This window comes from Coregonus clupeaformis, chromosome 29 (genome assembly GCF_020615455.1).
Source record: "Coregonus clupeaformis isolate EN_2021a chromosome 29, ASM2061545v1, whole genome shotgun sequence".
Classification (NCBI taxonomy): Eukaryota; Metazoa; Chordata; class Actinopteri; order Salmoniformes; family Salmonidae; genus Coregonus; species Coregonus clupeaformis.
Genome location: NC_059220.1, coordinates 22,674,550 through 22,694,659, shown reverse-complemented (window position 1 = coordinate 22,694,659; position 20,110 = coordinate 22,674,550). Strand labels below are relative to the sequence as shown.

The 20,110-nt window shown below is 41.5% G+C and overlaps 1 protein-coding gene and 1 long non-coding RNA gene across 2 annotated transcripts in view; one reads left to right on the top strand and one right to left on the bottom strand.

The window, feature by feature from the left end:
* Positions 1–94: 94 nt before the first annotated feature.
* LOC121544864 (BTB/POZ domain-containing protein 7-like) overlaps positions 95–20,110 on the top strand; it is a 45,552-nt gene continuing 25,536 nt past the window's right edge. Inside the window, exons 1-2 of the mRNA XM_045209127.1 lie at positions 95–490; positions 18,884–19,116. Coding sequence (XP_045065062.1) covers positions 19,035–19,116 — 82 coding nt within the window. The 5' untranslated portion in view covers positions 95–490; positions 18,884–19,034. The remainder of the gene's footprint in view (positions 491–18,883; positions 19,117–20,110) is intronic.
* LOC121544865 lies at positions 5,176–6,392 on the bottom strand. Its single transcript, XR_005996162.2, has 4 exons — positions 5,881–6,392; positions 5,693–5,785; positions 5,485–5,591; positions 5,176–5,325 (listed from the first exon to the last, which is right to left on the bottom strand). It is a non-coding gene; the product is annotated as an uncharacterized LOC121544865 (long non-coding RNA).

The following is a 20,110-nucleotide window of genomic DNA, read 5'->3' as shown; positions in this document are numbered from 1 at the left end:
GGCACTTTATGTATTTCATGAATACTGGAGGCCTATTATATGACCTACCTATATTGCTCGCACATACTGCTAGACGGCGCTCGCAAGCTGACAATTCCCGACTCATTCCCAGACTAGAACCAGTCAGCAAACAGCCTCGGGATAGGCCACACCACCCACCCAACCAAGCGCCGCGCAAGGATGTTTTTTTTTAAGGATAACAAATCCAAGCAAAGGAACACGTCTTGAGTTTATTTTCTCGCAAAAAAAGACATGCAATTTGTTGAAAAGTCGAGGCAAAGTGGATCTAAAGGCACATGCGGCATTCTCTCGTTGGATATGGCGCCGTTCTATGCGTAATGATCGGTGTTACAAAGGGGAGTTGTGCAGTTGACAATTTTTTTCTAAAAGGAATTATCATAACTTGAGTCGGGAATCAACTTGAAAGGGAGAATAATTTCTGTAAGAAGAGAAGGAAAGGAAGGCTCAAGCATATTGAAGTCTGCTCAAGGTATGACATCTCAAACTATTCAATCAACGATCTATCGCAGGCCTATATTATTAGTAAAAATTAACAAAACTTGTCAAGTCAAAGCGGACGTAGCAACCGACATGTAATCACAGGGTTATGAACGTGGCTAACAGGCTACCGAAATGTTTCTTAGCGTTTTTGCACTGAACTTGTTTGCTTTAATGGACACTTTTACTGTGATTAATTTCCGATTCAGCCGAACCTATTTCACACGAGGAATGGGCATGCGAATGTTTTAGCAGGAATAATCGAACCGCTGTCAGCAAGGCAACAATAGCTCCGTGGTATGGCTAATGGCTTACCATAGCCTACTAACAAAGCCGTTCCACAGCATTCTTATGGCTTGTTATGTAGCCTATTTGTAGGCTACGTTGCAGCTACGATCCAAATGCTATTCCCCTAACTAGAACACTACTTGTTAAATTGTTAAAAATAAAATAATTAAATGCCTCTACTATTATTAAATAAAAAGTTAAACATTGTTATTTATTGCTAGCCTATACATATCCTCTTTACTGTTGAAGTGAAGTGACGGATGCGGCGTTGCAATGAGTGGTGACCCAATTTTGTCAATGTCAAACATTCAAATGTTTTTTTTGGTTACGTTTCAGATCAATGTATTACACTTTCATTTGACTCCAACAGTAACGCTGTTTAAATAACCTATTTTCTTCTATGGCTAATTTAGTTTGTTTGGGCTTATCTCAGGTAGCAGACAGTGTTTAGTTGTCTGCATCCTATAGCTTTAGGATTTTTAGTGTATAGGACCCTATGGAGTTTGAAATCCACCAGTATGTCATTGAGTTGCATCAGAATAGCTCACGCAGGCATCTGATTAGAATGTCAGGACTCATTTGCCCTATATCTTCTTATTTTTTAAAACTGTGGACCATATTCAATCAAAACTGTTTTCTGGTTTCTTGAGTAAGGCACTTAACAAACTTCTTGCAATGTGAGGATAAATGTGTAGAGCCTAGTTATCAATTAAAATGTTTACTTGATTACTCTGAGGCCTAAAGCCAATACAAATTATGGCATGGCAAAGCGCATTAGTTATATCCTGCTGCCATGGCGTGGTGTCCTTGAGGTGCATACTTTGCTTTCTTCTAGATAGAGAATGTCTTGTTTTATCTGGGCAACATAGTATCTATGTAGATGGTTACATTCAGAAATGATACAACTATTGAGAAATATCCCACAATCCTCTTCAAATGGTCTGCACATGCTCTGTCTCAAGGAAATTAGCCAATGTATTTTGTGTGCAAAAAATGCAGTAATTGAAGGGTCGTTCCAACTCAGAAAGCACAGAAAATGGGATTTCGACACCCACCATCTCAGATTGTTCTGAAATCGTTTCTGTTGTTAGAAACAGATAAGATTAGCATTCCTGCAACATTATTTTGTTGAAATATAAGTTGGTCTCTGAGAAATGAAGCTACTCAATTGCACCCAAATTGGCCATTTTAATTTATAGGATTTTTATAATATTCAATAAATATAGTACCTAACATCAGATTTTTTAACAAACTTTTTTGTAACAATGACTTAGTGCTGTTAAGAAGGTAGAGCAGCGCTTTATTATGGACAGACTTCTCCCCATCTTAGCAACTGTTGTATCAATATGTTTTGACCATGACAGTTTACAATCCAGGGTTACTCCAAGCAGTTTAGTCTCCTCAACTTGCTCAATTTCCACATTATTTATTACAAGATTTAGTTGAGGTTTAGGGTTTTGTGCTTTTAGTTTTTGAAATATTTAGGACTAACTTATTACTTTTCACCCATTCTGAAACTGTTAAGTGTTGCAGTCATTTCAGTTGCTGTTGTAGCTGACGTGTATAGCGTTGAGTCATCCGCATACATAGATAGGCATGTCGTTAATAAAGATTGAAAAAAGTAAGGGGCCTGTCATGCCAAATAATGTCCCCCGGCCAAATAGTGTCCCCCTCTGCGTCACAATGGGATTCGATAAACTATTAGCGTCCGTTGCTATATCAACGTTGTGATGACCTAATTATTCAAATTTTGGAGATCATGACAGCTAAATTATGTTATTTTAATCATCGCTATGCAAACAAGGCTGATTTCGGTGACAATTTCGCTATTTAAACAAGTTTTGTTTAGCTAATAAAATGAAAACATAAATTCGAACTACTTTTGTGTACCTTATTAACATTACAACATGAAATCCATGTCTTAAACGTTGCTACGTTTCGGAAATGGCAACGAAAACATGTAATCTGCTTGACACATTAAAGTTACTTACCTTACAGATCACGAAGTCAGCTAATTTCCACTCAATTCATATGCAAATATGTTTGATTCATACACTGGCTTGTCATGTTTTCATTTTAACCTGCCCTTCCCTTATCTACACTGAAATAATATAATTTCAGTAGTCCTCTATTATGATTGTTTTTCAATCTCACATAGCTCAACCCTTGTGGTTGAATATACAGTGGGGAAAAAAAGTATTTAGTCAGCCACCAATTGTGCAAGTTCTCCCACTTAAAAAGATGAGAGGCCTGTAATTTTCATCATAGGTACACGTCAACTATGACAGACAAAATGAGGGAAAAAATCCAGAAAATCACATTGTAGGATTTTTAATGAATTTATTTTCAAATTATGGTGGAAAATAAGTATTTGGTCACCTACAAACAAGCAAGATTTCTGGCTCTCACAGACCTGTAACTTCTTCTTTAAGAGGCTCCTCTGTCCTCCACTCGTTACCTGTATTAATGGCACCTGTTTGAACTTGTTATCAGTATAAAAGACACATGTCCACAACCTCAAACAGTCACACTCCAAACTCCACTATGGCCAAGACCAAAGAGCTGTCAAAGGACACCAGAAACAAAATTGTAGACCTGCACCAGGCTGGGAAGACTGAATCTGCAATAGGTAAGCAGCTTGGTTTGAAGAAATCAACTGTGGAAGCAATTATTAGGAAATGGAAGACATACGGAAGACCACAGATAATCTCCCTCGATCTGGGGCTCCACGCAAGATCTCACCCCGTGGGGTCAAAATGATCACAAGAACGGTGAGCAAAAATCCCAGAACCACACGGGGGACCTAGTGAATGACCTGCAGAGAGCTGGGACCAAAGTAACAAAGCCTACCATCAGTAACACACTACGCCGCCAGGGACTCAAATCCTGCAGTGCCAGACGTGTCCCCCTGCTTAAGCCAGTACATGTCCAGGCCCGTCTGAAGTTTACTAGAGTGCATTTGGATGATCCAGAAGAGGATTGGGAGAATGTCATATGGTCAGATGAAACCAAAATATAACTTTTTGGTAAACTCAACTCGTCGTGTTTGGAGGACAAAGAATGCTGAGTTGCATCCAAAGAACACCCTACCTACTGTGAAGCATGGGGGTGGAAACATCATGCTTTGGGGGTGTTTTTCTGCAAAGGGACCAGGACGACTGATCCGTGTAAAGGAAAGAATGAATGGGGCCATGTATCGTGAGATTTTGAGTGAAAACCTCCTTCCATCAGCAAGGGCATTGAAGATGAAACGTGACTGGGTCTTTCAGCATGACGATGATCCCAAACACACTGCCCGGGCAACGAAGGAGTGGCTTCGTAAGAAGCATTTCAAGGTCCTGGAGTGGCCTAGCCAGTCTCCAGATCTCAACCCCATAGAAAATCTTTGGAGGGATTGAAAGTCTGTGTTGCCCAGCGACAGCCCCAAAACATCACTGCTCTAGAGGAGATCTGCATGGAGGAATGGGCCAAAATACCAGCAACAGTGTGTGAAAACCTTGTGAAGACTTACAGAAGATGTTTGACCTGTGTCATTGCCAACAAAGGGTATATAACAAAGTATTGAGAAACTTGTTATTGACCAAATACTTATTTTCCACCATAATTTGCAAATAAATTCATTAAAAATCCTACAATGTGATTTTCTGGATTTTTTTTCTTCTCATTTTGTCTGTCATAGTTGACGTGTACCTATGATGAAAATTACAGGCCTCTCTCATCTTTTTAAGTGGGAGAACTTGCACAATTGGTGGCTGACTAAATACTTTTTTCCCCCACTGTATATATATCTATTGTAGGTCCTAGGAAACAACAATGAATAATGTGGAACAAATAAATTCCATCAAAGGATACCTTACAACTTACAATAATGAACACCTTGTGAAACAGCTGTGAAAACCAACCTGGCAATATTTAAGATTTTAATACACTTTGATCGTTTTTGTTACAGTTGTGTCATTAATTTATTTTCACAGATGTTTTGTACTCACATGGCAATCATAGACTAAAATACTGAATTCTGGTGTGTGGAATATAGTGGAGGTGGTTGCTGTGTGGGTGGGAGGTTCTGCCTGTCACTTGTTCTCAGCAGGGCTCCCAAGTGGCAAATAAAATAAAAACAGGCAGCCGGTCTTGGAAGGGGGAGTTTACTTTTATGTTGTTATTTTTTTAAACATTTAACTAGGCAAGTCAGTTAAGAACAAATTCTTATTTACAATGATGGCCTACACCGGCCAAACCCGGACGACGCTGGGCCAATTGTGCGCTGCCCTCCCAATCACGGCCGGTTGTGATACAGCCTGGAATCGAACCAGGGGGTCTGTAGTGACGCCTCAAGCACTGAGATGCAGTGCCTTGGACCACTGCGCCACTCAGGAGCCCAGTCTCACATATGTGCCAAGTATGATAGAGCAAAAACTTTTTTAGCAGATAATGACAACAACAGTAGCTGTAGATTATGTAATGAAAAGTTGCAGGGTGGTTGGTAATGGAGGACATCAGGTGGATCCACGTCTGGGTGTTGGGCAGAACCCCTTGCTCCTGGAGAATAGGAGCAGAGTTAAAGGGAACAGGGTAGGAGGCAGATGTAAGCAAGCACACACACAGGTTACACTTTACTGGGAGAAAATATGATGGATTAGTGCAGTGTTTAAAATGGGAGATATGTACTTTTCAACACTTTTGAAAGGTATGGGCTACCTCAAGCTGGTCCCCCTCCATCTCAGAGCACAGAGAATCAGACTGATCCGAACTCGCTGGTTCTGGTGGATGGGATACCTCCTGGGGGGCTCGGACAGTCGATGGTCCTTAAGTCATTTGGAAAAGTAAATTGAAGAGGTACATTTTTATAAGCTCAACATAACTACCATTTCTTGCTTTCTCAAATGTCAACCAAAGCTTAACATACTTTGTCTATTCGGCTTCATTGAAGTGTAGGGCGTCAATGGTCGACCGTCCAACTGCTCCAACTAGAAGATTGTTGGCTTCCACCAAGGTAACCCTAGGAAGACAAAGATACAAATATCAGTGTTAGGGAAACTAAAACTAGCTTCAGGTTATTTTGTGTGCAAATGCAAATAGATGTTTTATGTGTACTTTAACAGATGGTGACCCCAGCTAGGAGCGAAAGAGCAGCGAGGTTTCCCAGGTCTCGCCTTCCTTTCGTCCTTCTTCTTTCAAACCAAGTAATTCGCCCGGATGTCGTAGCACTTGGTCCCCTTCTTGATTCTTGTTTCTCCTGCGCCTTGTCCATGTTCAGTCTCACCTTGATTGATAACAGGAATAAATGCAATTATATTTCATATTACAAATACATTTCTTACATATCTCTTGAAGGGCCAGAAAATTAATTAACAGCGGATAATACTTTTTACATGGTCAAAAACCTCTTCATCCTTCTCAGTCCGTCCATGAAGGTGGTCCTCGAAGGCGTTCTGATCTGGTTCGACAACTTCCACCACATCAGGTGGGATTTCAGTGATCTGAAAGTACGTTATACAAAAATAGCAATAGACAAACAACAACACTAAGTCAATCACAAATTTGAAAGACTACAGTATATGCAATAATTGTATATACAATTGCATTGTTTACCTCAGTCAACAGCTGCGGCTCCCGTCCGTACTCGGAGGCCTGGATGCTGCTGTTGTGTGCAAAGAGAATTACCTTCAGGTTGTTCTCCCACCCTTCCTGGTACCAATCAAGGGACTTGCCCATGGCAGTCTTAAGGGTCTGGTTGGTCCATTCACCAAACCTGGAGGAGGGGGTAGGAAAACGATATCTATTGACAATGTAAGATATTGAAATATGTCTAATTATGTACCATTAGAAAAACAAAAACAAATTGTAAAAAATAAATAAAACAAACCATTGGTGACAGAATTTAACCTATAACATCCGTACCTTGTTCCAGCGTTCATGACCTCGGTCACTCAAGATGACCTCAGGAGAACCGTGGGTGTTGAAGATGTCCATCATCGCCTTGGAGGTGGCCTCGCCAGTCTCGTCCTTGATGGGTATCATACAAAACGAAAATCTATTTTTGGTTCAAAGCATCCTTTTTAATGGGTTACAGAAGGGAATTTAGAGTTAAGCACATACTCTTCCTTTACTGACCTTAATGGGTATTACCTCCACCCACTTGGTAAAGTGATCGGTTGCCTTCATACACCAGCTGTTGCTATTCCTGGATTTCGTGAAGGGTCCGATGAGGGCCACCCCTAACATTTAAAGTGTTAGAGAGAAGATTACTTTATTCTTACTCGTATCTGTGTCATACAGTATGCAGATTTTCATATTTGTAAGGAGACTGGCACACACACATTCTATAATATTGAACTCTGCTGTGGTCAAATAAAGCAACCATTACAAAACAACTTATCAGGGCAAAATTTGAATTGGGACACTTACCGATCATGTGCCATGGTGAAACAACTTTGATGGCCTTCAACTCCGGCGCCACAGTCTTCGCCCTCTCAAACTTCTGGCAGGCTAGACAGGGTACTGACCTTTAAGCAAAAAGTGATATGACATTCATTGAAATTATAGTCAGTTAAGAATTGTTATTTACAGTGACTGCCTACCCGGCCAAACCCACCCCTAACCCATACGACGCTGGGCCAATTGTGCGCCGCCCTATGGGACTCTCGATCACGGCCGGTTATGATACAGCCTGGGATCGAACTCGGGTCTGTAGTGACACCTCTAGAATAGAATGTGATTGATAAACAAAAGGTTATTTCACTTGCCCAGCTGTCCACCTCCTTGACAATTCCCCGTCAGAAGAAGAAGCGTAGTTTGATTTTGGCAATCATGCGCTTCACTCCGAAATGTCCAGCATGCATCTCGGTCAGCACGGCCTCCTTCTCCTCCTTAGTAAAAATCACCCTCCTGTGTGGCTGGCCATCCTTCCCCCTTAGGTAGATATGATTGCCTAACAAGTTGGAAGAGAAGAGTTGTTGAAATACTCAAGTCTAAGTACATTTGCACTGCTGTTTTTCTCTCTGTTTCTCTCTCTCTCTCCATCTCTCTGTCTGTCTTCTACTCTTTTCCCACCTCTCTCTCCCTCTCTCACTTTCTTCCTCTCTTTCTCACTTACCATAATTGCTTACACCTATCCATTTGATTGATCAGGTTTAACTTATAGCTAGACACCTCAATATGACAGACCAAACTATATCAGTGGAGGCTGCTGAGGGGAGGACGGCTCATAATAATGGCTGGAATGGAGTCAATTGAATGGTATCAACCACATGGAAACCATGGTTTGTTACCATTCCATTTACTCCATTCCAGACATTATGAGCCATCCTCCCCTCAGCAGCCTCCACTGAAATAAATGTATAGCGAGGATAAATTCAGTCACCCAGATAGCTGATTAAACTGAGGAGTATTTCTGTCTGTAATAAAGCCATTTTGTGGGGGAAAACTAATTCTGATTGGCTGGGCCTTGCTCCCCAGTGGGTGGGCCTATGCCCTCCCAGGCCCACCCATGGCTGCACCCCTGCCAAGTCATGTGAAATCCATAGATTAGGGTCCTAATGAATTTATTTCAATTGACTGATTTACTTATATGAACTGTAACTCAGTAAAATCATTCTAATTGTTCCATTTATATTTTTGTTCAGTATAGTTGCTCATTTAGCTTGTAAATGTATACTGTATGTTAATGTCCTCGTGCCCCAGGTCACCGTGTGCCTATCAGAACTGTGAATCACACATGTAATTACTGCAGTTACACACACAGTTTATGCCTGTGTTGGCATGTGTCGGTTGTGATTTGAGTGCCTGTGAGCACTTAGATGAGCAGTTGACTCTGGGACCAGAAAATATAGAGCTCACTAACAATGGACATGTGAGTGCTCACTAAACAATCTGTGAGGCAAAGAAGCCACTGTTTTCATCCAACGGGGGAACATCAATTATTGCTTAAGATGCCTCTTTAGAGGCACACACTCCAGGCCTGTGCTTACATAATCATTAAAAGCATACACTCACTGCTTCTCAATTAAAGTTCCTGTTGAATGCTTGCTGACCCAAATAAAAAAAATAAAAAAAGCTGGTCATTGCCGTTGTTTCCCAAGATGTTGAACGTCACCCTGAGAGACTGGCTGAAGACTCTCAGGCCAGTTTACCACAGACATCCAGTTCCTTCATTGTTTGTAATGCCAAGGCAGACTGTTGAATGATGCACTCATTCATTTGCACACACAGCATAACACAGAGGCTCACTAGCTTCCATGAGTTGTGTTGACATGCAGACCACCTTTTGTGTCCTCAGTTGTTTTGTCAGTGTGCTTTTCTTTTATGGTCTGTTCCAGTTGTTTCTGGTAGCTGTCCTAACAGAGGCTGTAATCAATAGAATGAGTGGATTCACTGCCTAACTGATAGGCCTGATGGACCAGAGCACTGCAGAGCTAAGTAGTTTGTTACTCACAGATGACACAACAACACAATGTTTTTTTTCTTCTGTCCTTTAGGGTCAAATGTGTAGAGTGGATCCTGACTGAATGGTGATTGATCCATTATGTCATTTTGGGCAAAGGTGGCTAGGTCAGGTCTGAGCTCAGCAGAAGTGTCATTGGCCTGTCTGCCATCCTGCCAGAGATGATGCTGTGAAGTTAGAGTCTGGCTCATTAGTTAGCACAGTAGTAAAGAAAGCACTCAATGAGAATGACGCAGGGAGAGCCTACTTGTTATTCCCCCAGCACTCTTCTAGTCAACAGTCAGCTGAGAAGTGTTGGTAGAGGACCAGTACAGAGTTTCTCTTTGGAGGTTTGGTGTCCCAAACCTCCATTTCCAGCTCAGGGAGCCACACATCCTGACTGTTTTTACGGTATCTTGGGACTGCTTTGTTCTAAGATAATGCTAACTGGATGTTCGAGCAATGAACTGGTAGGGCACCTTAAATTATTAGAAAATACCTTAGAAATCAATAGCCTTCTTCTACATCTTCATTGTAAGTAAATGAAGAGAAACTTCCTGTGGGGTATGGAGCGCTAAAGGCTATTTATTGCCTTGTGAATGATTCAACTGGAATAGTATACTATCAATTCAAGGCTTTGGTGTTTTATTGATGATAGGGAAAATAATATAGCCTAGCATCAATTTGATAAGGTGCTGAAAGAGAACCTTGTCTTTGACACTTTTTAATGAGGATAAAATATGCTACTGGGTAATTTACAATGGAGTGTGAATGTGTCTTTTTCTACCGGCTGGTGTTTGTCATCCGCTTTCTTTCTTTGTGTCAATGGCAAGTTGATTGATCCTAAAGAGGTTTGAAGCTCTTTCAAAAAAGAACTATATGAAGTGATTAAATCATCCATTCTATTCAGTGCAAATTCTGTGTGGTCAGGTGAGGTCACCAGCACACACATTTCTGTGACACATCCAAGCGTGTGGTGTGTTTATGCATGTGTGTGTGTGTGTGAAGAACACTGATTCAATGAGAAAAGTTCAATGCGCAGTGCCTTTTTGGATTGTAGAACTAATTGGCACAGTAACCATAACTAGACCAATCTGCAACTCTGGACTATCTGGGGCATTGCATAAACAGTAGTCAAATTGGCCTTTTGCATCTGCTTTGACTATAGAACACTTAGTAGGTCAAGTTATCCCAATTATTACTGTCGCCCTTATGCAAATTCTTGGCTGTGCGCACGTGTGAGCTTCACTTAGGTGTGAGATGACAGCCACTGTTAATGATCTGATAAAGGTTGAACAGGAGGGTTTTGGGAGAGCTGAAATTTTAGGAGGATATGAATAGGACCCAGAGATCTCCCAGTCTCCTATTTTCTCTTCCTGCGGGCTCAGGAAGAAATCCATATAAATGATTGATAAAGTGACTTCACTGTAATTTGAATAATGCATTGGTCCTATTCCTGCCTGGCGTTTTGTATGGTAATGTGCTGTGGGAGGCTGAGGTACTCGATCTGCTCTGTAAATGACTGATTTAAATACAGCAACCCAACCCACTCTGGTGAGGTGTATGTGTGTGTGTATATGTGCGAGCTACAGAATGAAGAATGGGGGCTGGGGAGTGCGGTGACGTGTAGGCTAGCCTTTCCCCTGTCACCTCTCATTAGTGACACACAGCCCAGCTATCCTTGCCTTTCCTTATCTTGCCACTCCCCTCCCCAAACCCACCACAGGCTCGTCCCAGTCCCAGTCTCAACACCCTGCTCCAGCCCAGCTGTCTCCCTCCACCCACACCCCCAGACATCCTTCCTCTTCTCATTTGACATCAGTGAGAAAGAGAGAGTGTGGGGTTAGACTTGGGAAGCTGAGGAGACACTGAGTGTCCAGGTCTCAAGAAAATAGTTGTTTTACAAACATTAAGATATGCTTCCAGGATCCTAGTTGAATATGTGGTAATTGTGGTTCTTGCAGTTGATTGTGTTTGGGCTCTAGCTGTGTATAGCGGGGGGAGTGTATCGTTTAGCTGGCGTTAAGGGATGTATTGTTTACTCTGCATCTGTCCTGCCCATCAGAGGACCCTTGTCTGCAAACAAGACAGCACATCTCAGGGGTTTTCTCTTTATCCTGGATATTCAAATTCTCTACACAAATCCAGACCTAATTCCCTCTGAAGCCTGGCACAGTTTTATTAGGTTTTAGTGTATTGCAGTGTGAATGTTTGGTTTACCATTGTGTGTATTGATTAAGAGCATGTGGTTTTCCAGGGAGCCCCTGGGAGGCTGGTTAAAGTGCTGCTCTATGGGAGCAGACACAGTGATTTATTAGTGTGCTGGGGGAAAAACTGCCTTCTGAGATAAAGCAGATCTTCCATCACATTGGAATTCCCCGCCAGCCTCCCAGAAGGTCAGGAGCTGCTATACTGTGTGTGTGTTTTTGTTGGTTTTGGGGAGATTGGGTTGTTGATGGTCATATAATCTTTAGATTTGTATCAAACATTGTTTTGCTATAGGCAATGTCAATTATGTGACTTATTATGGCAATTCCACGGAAACGGAATTACGCTTTGATTACGTTTTTTTCACTTTAAAATGTATGCCAAACAAAAACCATTTGATTTCAAAGTTTAACAACCATACAACTCTAACAATTTCCACAGAAACTAATTTAGTGGAAGAACTGTGCAGATGCAAACTTTGGTAACGTAATTACAGTAAAATCTCCCTCAGGTTTTTATGCAACCACGTTTTACAAAAACTCTGTTAAATATCTGCTCCGAATTAAGATTCAAATATGTCTGCAATAATAATAGGGTTTCAGCTATGATATGACATCTTGAGTTTGAAAAAAAATCTATTTTGGTTATTGAACGACAGTAAGTGAAGTGGATTTATACCCAGTAACAGAATGATGGTAATAGAATGACATCATGGGTCCCTGATCTGTACTACACAGAAATGCATAATTGTTCTCCTGATGTTTCACGAGTTTGGACATCACAGTACAGTAGACTGTACTCAACTGTGCTCTACTCACTGTACTGTACTGTGCTATCCAAACTTGTGAAACATACGTCTATGATAGGTTCGGATTTGGTCCGGTCCGTTTGTGGACGTTAACATCAAGGCCAGGGTGGACTGACCAAATGTAAACTACTTTTCGACGTCCGGTGTCGGTCGGTGCTCAGTGGGTGAGGATGCTGGTTACAGTAAATGGAAAGAGAGGAGGCTCCTGGGTAGGTGTCAGTAAGAGCTGGGAGAGGGGACATTAACTTAAGAATGAGAGCGAGAGGCAGAGAGAGGGAGGGGAGGGGAGAGAGGGAGGGTTTGACCACCAGACAACAGAAAGACATATAAAACCATTATGAGCTGAACAACAGTATGCAAGTGGAAGGGAGGACAGTAGCAGGTGACCCAACTGTGATTTGTCACTTATGATTTCCCATTGTAGCTGTTTCAGTTGCAGTAATTCCGTTACAGATTTTTGGGTTCACGAGTTTTAACCACTTAATAATTAATAAACAATATTCATATCAGGTAAACAACTTCTCCAAAACAAAATATAAGTGTTTATTAGTTGGCAGGGGGTGTTTAGTCAACATAAATCAAAGCTTTTACTTATGCCTAATTTTTTAGTTGGAAAATGTATCTATGCATTTCCCCCAAAAAAATATAGACTCTTAAAGGCTCTGCGTGGTCAATCCAGCGTCTGCATTGGCTGTACAGCATTTACGGCAATACGATTGACGAGGGCAGCATTTTCTGAGCTAAACTGACCAAGACGCACCTCCTCCAACAACACATAAAACCTCACAATTCTGCCTAAAAACAGCAACAATTTCTCTCAACCATTGGCATATGGGCTTTTTAGGTGAGCGCTGATGCCGCCCTGTGATAAGCAGTGTCCACTTTGTCAAAGGCGCAAAATATTGTCCATTCCCAGCACGCCTCTCCAGGGTGCTGTTGGAGAGATTCATCGCTGCGGCGCTCCCCCAACGTTCCCTCAATTATCTAACAGAAATCATTAGCAGATATAGGATATGGTAGAAAGAGTATGTGGCCTTTTCTGTAGCCTACAAGATGGAGATAAAATGTATGACAATGTAGTGAGACGGACGCTTTTTACATCATGCAGGTTTCTCCGATCAAATAGCCTAACCTAAATGGTGCTCAATCAAATAAAAAATGCGCTGTCGTGTTAACAAACAATATATCCTAAAAACAGGACAGGTAAAATGGACAATATGGAATGGACAATCACAACTGTTGTCCAGGAGTTTCACCCCATTGTCACGATCAACTGATCATAGCGAAAAAGAAAAAACTTCTGCATTTCCCACTGTGTAAACACATACAGTTCAAGTCTGAGGTTTACATATACTTAGGTTGGAGTCATTAAAACTCATTTTTCAACCACTCCACACATTTCTTGTTAACAAACTATAGTTTTGGCAAGTCGGTTAGGACATCTACTTTGTGCATGACACAAGTAATTTTTCCAACAATTGTTTACAGACAGATTATTTCACTCAGTGTATCACAATTCCAGTGGGTTAGAAGTTTACATACACTAAGTTGACTGTGCCTTTAAACAGCTTGGAAAATTCCAGAAAATGATGTCATGGCTTTAGACGCTTCTTATAGGCTAATTGACATCATTTGAGTCAATTGGAGTTGTACCTGTGGATGTATTTCATGGCCTACCTTCAAACTCAGTGCCTCTTTGCTTGACATCATGGGAAAATCAAAACAAATCAGACAAGACCTCAGAAAAAAATATTGTAGACCTCCACAAGTCTGGTTCATCCTTGGGAGCAATTTCCAAATGCCTGAAGGTACCACGTTCATCTGTACAAACAATAGTACGCAAGTATAAACACCATGGGACCACACAGCCATCATACCGCTCAGGAAGGAGACGCGTTCTGTCTCCTAGAGATGAACGTACTTTGGTGCGAAAAGTGCAAATCAATCCCAGAACAACAGCAAAGGACCTTGTGAAGATGCTGGAGGAAACAGGTACAAAAGTATCTATATCCACAGTAAAAACGAGTCCTATATCGACATAACCTGAAAGGCCACTCAGCAAGGAAGAAGCCACTGCTCCAAAACCGCCATAAAAAAGCCAGACTACGGTTTGCAACTGCACATGGGGACAAAGATTGTACTTTTTGGAGAAATGTCCTCTGGTCTGATGAAACAAAAATAGAACTGTTTGGCCATAGTGACCATCGTTATGTTTGGAGGAAAAAGGGGGTGGCTTGCAAGCCGAAGAACACCATCCCAACCGTGAAGCACGGGGGTGGCAGCATCATGCTGTGGGGGTGCTTTGCTGCAGGAGGGACTGGTGCACTTCACAACAAAATAGATGGCATCATGAGGAAGGAAAATTATGTGGATATATTGAAGCAACATCTCAAGACATCAGTCAGAAAGTTAAAGCTTGGTCGCAAATGGGTCTTCCAAATGGACAATGACCCCAAGCATACTTCCAAAGTTGTGGCAAAATGGCTTAAGGACAACAAAGTCAAGGTATTGGAGTGGCCAATACAAAGCCCTAACCTCAATCCTATAGAACATTTGTGGGCAGAACTGAAAAAGCGTGTGCGAGCAAGGAGGCCAACAAACCTGACTCAGTTACACCAGCTCTGTCAGGAGGAATGGGCCAAAATTCACCCAACTTATTGTGGGAAGCTTGTGGAAGGCTACCCAAAACGTTTGACCCAAGTTAAACAATTTAAAGGCAATGCTACCAAATACTAATTGAGTGTATGTAAACTTCTGACCCACTGGGAATGTGATGAAAGAAATTGTCCGGAAAATATGCCTTTTCAACATCCTGGAAAATATGTATTTTAAACATATGGAAAATACCTTTTCACCTTTCATTCAGAACCTACATTTAATCTAACGTCAAAGTCTGAAAAATGTCTTTTTAGATGTGTTTTCAATGTCATTTTGCTTACTGGGACTATTGTAGTTTTGTGGGGGGCTGCATTATTTGGTCTCGCCTTGGGCGGCAGAACGGCAAGGACCGGCCATGCTTCACATGTTGGTGCTAATTTATCTTTTTCGGTGGAAATGCCCATTTATCGTTTGAAAACTGACAGTAGCAGACCACCGTGACTTGTACTTGCCAACAGACATAAAGACTTGCAGACGGTTTACTTCATATTTCAGATCTCAAACTGCTGTCAACCACAGTTAATACTTGGTGGAAGCACCTTTGTCAGCAATTACAGCTGTAAATCATTTTGAATAAGATTCTACCAACTTTGCACAACTCTTAGGGCAACAAATGCTCAAGCTCAGTAAATTTGGTTGGGAATCATTGATGGACAGCCATATTCAAACATTGTCTGTGACTTTCAAGCAGATTTAAAGTCAGGACTGAGACTGTACCCCTTGGGAACACTCTCTTGGAAAGCCATGCTGGTGTGTCTTTGGCATTAACATGTGTGTAATTATCCCACTGAAAAATAAAACTATAGGGGTTAGGAATTCAGAAAACTGAGGCAGGTTTTCCTCTAAATGTTTACCTGGGCTTTGTTCCTTTCAAATTTATTTTAATCCTGACAAACTACCAAACTGCCGTTGACAAGCATACCCATAACATGATGCTGCCACCACAATACTTGAAAATACAAAGGGTTTACAACATTGTATTCACTCCCCATTACTGGCCTGTATGACAAAGTGAAAATACAAATAAATATGAAAGGAGCTTATACTTAAACTGAAAATCAACCAATCCTCCATCATTAACGCAATGGAAAGGTCAAATGCTTTATTGTCTAAAAATTGAAAGTACGTGGGCGATGGAGAGAAACAAAATGGTGCAGTTTGAGGCCATGTGGCCAAAGTGATGCGGGCGCTGGAGATGGGGCTGTGTGCTAGTGGGTCTGGGCAGGTGTGATGTAGTTGATGTTGTTGTTTGTATGTGTATGTTTTGTATTGTTTATAAAATATAAAATAACATATTTTTAAGAAATATGAAAGGAGCAAAACCCAGGTAAAAAGTTAAAGGAAAACCTGCCTCAGTCTTCTGAATACCTAACCCTGGGATAGAGTTTTTATTTTTCAGTGGGACAATTACAAACATTTTAATGCCAAAGACCAGCATGGCTTTCCAAGAGCTGTTGAGTGTTCCTGAGGGGTCCAGTCTCAGTCATGACTTAAAGCTGCTTAAAAATCAGGGACAAGGTTTGAATATTGCTGTCCTTCAATGATTCCCAACCAAGTGTACTGAGCTTCAGCAATTTTGAGTTGTGCAGAGTTGGTAGACTCTTATTCAAAATGATTTACAGCTGTAATTGCTGACAAATGTGCTTCCACCAAGTATTCATTTTGGGGGTGTGAACATACGCAATCAAGAGATCCTTGTTTTTTTATTTTAAAAAATGTCTATACTTTTTCTTTCACTTTGAAAATGTGGAGCAGATTGTGTAGCTTTGTAGGAAAAAAATCTAATTGAATCCCTTTTTAGAATTTGTTTTAAGGCAGTGAAATGTGACAACTGTGCATGGGGTGTGTAGACTCACTAGGCACAGTATGTCTAACAGATCAAGTGAGGTTGGTTGCAGGGGCAACCTGGAGCTAGTGCTGAGGCTGGGGCTGCAGAGGGGTTGAGCTGGGGTTTGTATGGGGCTTTTGGTTTAAAAGAGGTAGGCTGGACAGGGCTGGGGTCTGGTTCCCCACAAAGATCGCCATTCATCTGTATTGCGTTTATTGTCTGCGCCAGTCAACATTTTGTGAGAAAGTGCCCGAGATGTAGATATAAAATAATATCAACATTTGTATTCTTCATATTAGCCTTTGCACGTATAGGGAGTGTTATACAAGAGGAAGTTAATGATTTGGTTTTTAAAAGGAATTTTCATCCTCTATCTGAAAAATATATAGTACCAGTCCAAAGTTTGGACACATCTACTCATTCAAGGGTTTTATTTTATTTATTTTTTACTATTTTCTACATTACACTATACAAGACATCAAAACTATGAAATAACACACATGGAATCATGTAGTAACCAAAAAGTGTTAAACAAATCAAAATATTTTATATTTGAGATTCTTCAAAGTAGCCACCCTTTGCCTTGATGACAGCTTTGCACACTCTTGGCATTCTCTCAACCAGCTTCATGAGGTAGTCACCTGGAATGCATTTCAATTAACAGGTGTGCCTTGTTAAAAGTTAATTTGTGGAATTTCTTTCCTTAATTGAGCCAATCAGTTGTGTTGTGGCAAGGTAGGGGTGGTATACAGAATATAGCCCTATTTGGTAAAAGACCAAGTCCATATTATGGCAAGAACAGCTCAAATAAGCAAAGGGAAACGACAGTCCATCATTACTTTTAAGACATGAAGGTCAGTCAATCCGGAAAATGTCAAGAACTTTTAAAGTTTCTTCAAGTGCAGTCGCAAAAACCATGAAGCGCTATGATGAAACTGGCTCTCATGAGGACCGCCACAGGAAAGGAAGACCCAGAGTTACCTCTGCTGCTCATTAGAGTTACCAGCCTCAGAAATTGCAGCCCAAATAAATGCTTCACAGAGTTCAAGTAACAGACACATCTCAACATCAACTGTTCAGAGGAGACTGCGTGAATCAGGCCTTCATGGTCGAATTGCTGCAAAGAAACCACTACTAAAGGACACCAATAAGAAGAAGAGACTTGCTTGGGCCAAGAAACACGAGCAATGGACATTAGACCGGTGGAAATCTGTCCTTTTGGTCTGATGAGTCCAAATTTGAGATTTTTGGTTCCAACCACTGTGTCTTTGTGAGATACAGAGTAGGTGAACGGATGATCTCCGCATGTGTGGTTCCCACTGTGAAGCAGTGAGGAGGAGGTATAATTATGTGGGGGTGCTTTGCTGGTGATACTGGCAGTGATTTATTTAGAATTCAAGGCACACTTAACCAGCATGGCTACCACAGCATTCTGCAGCGATACGCCATCCCATCTGGTTTGCGCTTATTGGGACTATCATTTGTTTTTCAACAGGACAATGACCCAACACACCTCCAGGCTGTGTAAGGGCTATTTGACCAAGAAGGAGAGTGATGGAGTGCTGCATCAGATGACCTGGCCTCCACAATCACCCGACCTCAACCCAATTGAGATGGTTTGGGATGAGTTGGACTGCAGAGTGAAGGAAATGCAGCCAACAAGTGCCCAGCATATGTGGGAACTCCTTCAAGACTGTTGGAAAAGCATTCCAGGTGAAGCTGGTTGAGAGAATGCCAAGAATGTGCAAAGCTGTCATCAAGGCAAAGGGTGGCTACTTTGAAGAATCTCAAATATAAAATATATTTTGATTTTGTTTAACACAATTCCATATGTGTTATTTCATAGTTTTGAAGTCTTCGCTATTATTCTACAATGTAGAAAATAGTACAAAAATAAAGAAAAACCCTTGAATGAGTAGGTGTGTCCAAACGTTTTACTGGTACTGTATATTTTTTATTTTTTAACAATGGGGGATTGAGATCAGTCAAAAGTAACAGAGATTCCTTCACCCCTGGCCAGGATGTATGGTTATGCATTGACTAATACAATTCAAACAGACCAATTTCATCAGGCCTTAATCCCCATGGCACGTTACTCAGTAACAGAGTTACTGAAAACAATCCAATCACTCCATGGCTAACCCCCCTGCTCCCTCTCCTCGCCCCCTCTCAGGCATGGCAGGCTGGGCTTGGGTGTCTAAGGAGGCTCCAGAGGACCAGGACCTGAGAGAGGGAGCCGACGGCTGAGGAACTAAGCACTTCTCCTGGGCAGAATGAAGATGCAGGAGGCGAGATCCCTGAACAACAAGTGAAGAAGAGTGACGATGGGTGCCAATGCATCCAGCTATCCGCACTCATGCTCCCCTCGTATAGGGGGAAACACACAGACACAACAGACCTTCATAGGTAAGTTGCAATGTTCTTACTTTACTGTATGCATCTTCAAAGTCCTCAGTGGGACATATCATCAGTGTCCTCAACAGACCTTCATGGCAAGGATATGAACATAGTTAACCGATATATGCTTAAAATCTGATTCATGATACAGCACAGGAGGTTGGTGTCACCTTAATTGGGGAGAACAGGCTCGTGGTAATTACTGGAGCGGAATCAGTGGAATGGTATCAAATAAATCAAACGCATGGTTTCCAGGTGTTTGATGCCATTCCATTTGCGCGGTTCCAGACAGTATTATGAGCCGTTCTCCCCTCAGCAGCAGCCTCTGTGATACAGGAATGTGCAAGTCATTGTGGAGGGTGGTTGGTTGGAGTTTATCTTTTCAGTTCCAGCAACTGATTCAGGCTCTAGTTTTTACAAACCGAGTTCTGTCAGTCAACTTTTTTTTTTCTTGACTTATGAAATTGAAGTCATCTGTGTCTGGTTTGCTGGGCTGGAAGTGTTCAAGCTGCATTCTATTAGTTTTATTTTCTCTGGCGGCTCTCGCAGAAAACTGCTCAATCATCCACCGCTGCCTCTGTTAATTTCCATTTCAGACTCCAAGCATCAATCCCTCATTCATTATCTAGGCCTTATTGGTGGCCATTTATTCTTGGCTGCTGATGAATTTACTCAGATTTTATAGACTTTTTGAGACCGTTTTGGATTCAATCAATGTCTGCTTAAGGAAAACCACAGGCTTTTACACTCATATTCCTGTTAAGCCTTTCTTGTCCGTAGTTCTAGAGACATACAGTAGGTCCAAACTCAGGGAGATTTGATTGAGTTGAAAGCCCTGTAGATTGCAGAAATAAACTGATGTTCTTTCCAGTTGTAAGGATTGTTGGTTGTAAGCTAAAGTCGTTGCTGTGCAGGCGTAGACGAAGGATGATTCACAGTATTAGAATGACTACTATGTGGGTCACTGTGATGGATGCTCAGGGAAGTAAGGGCAGAGAGAGAC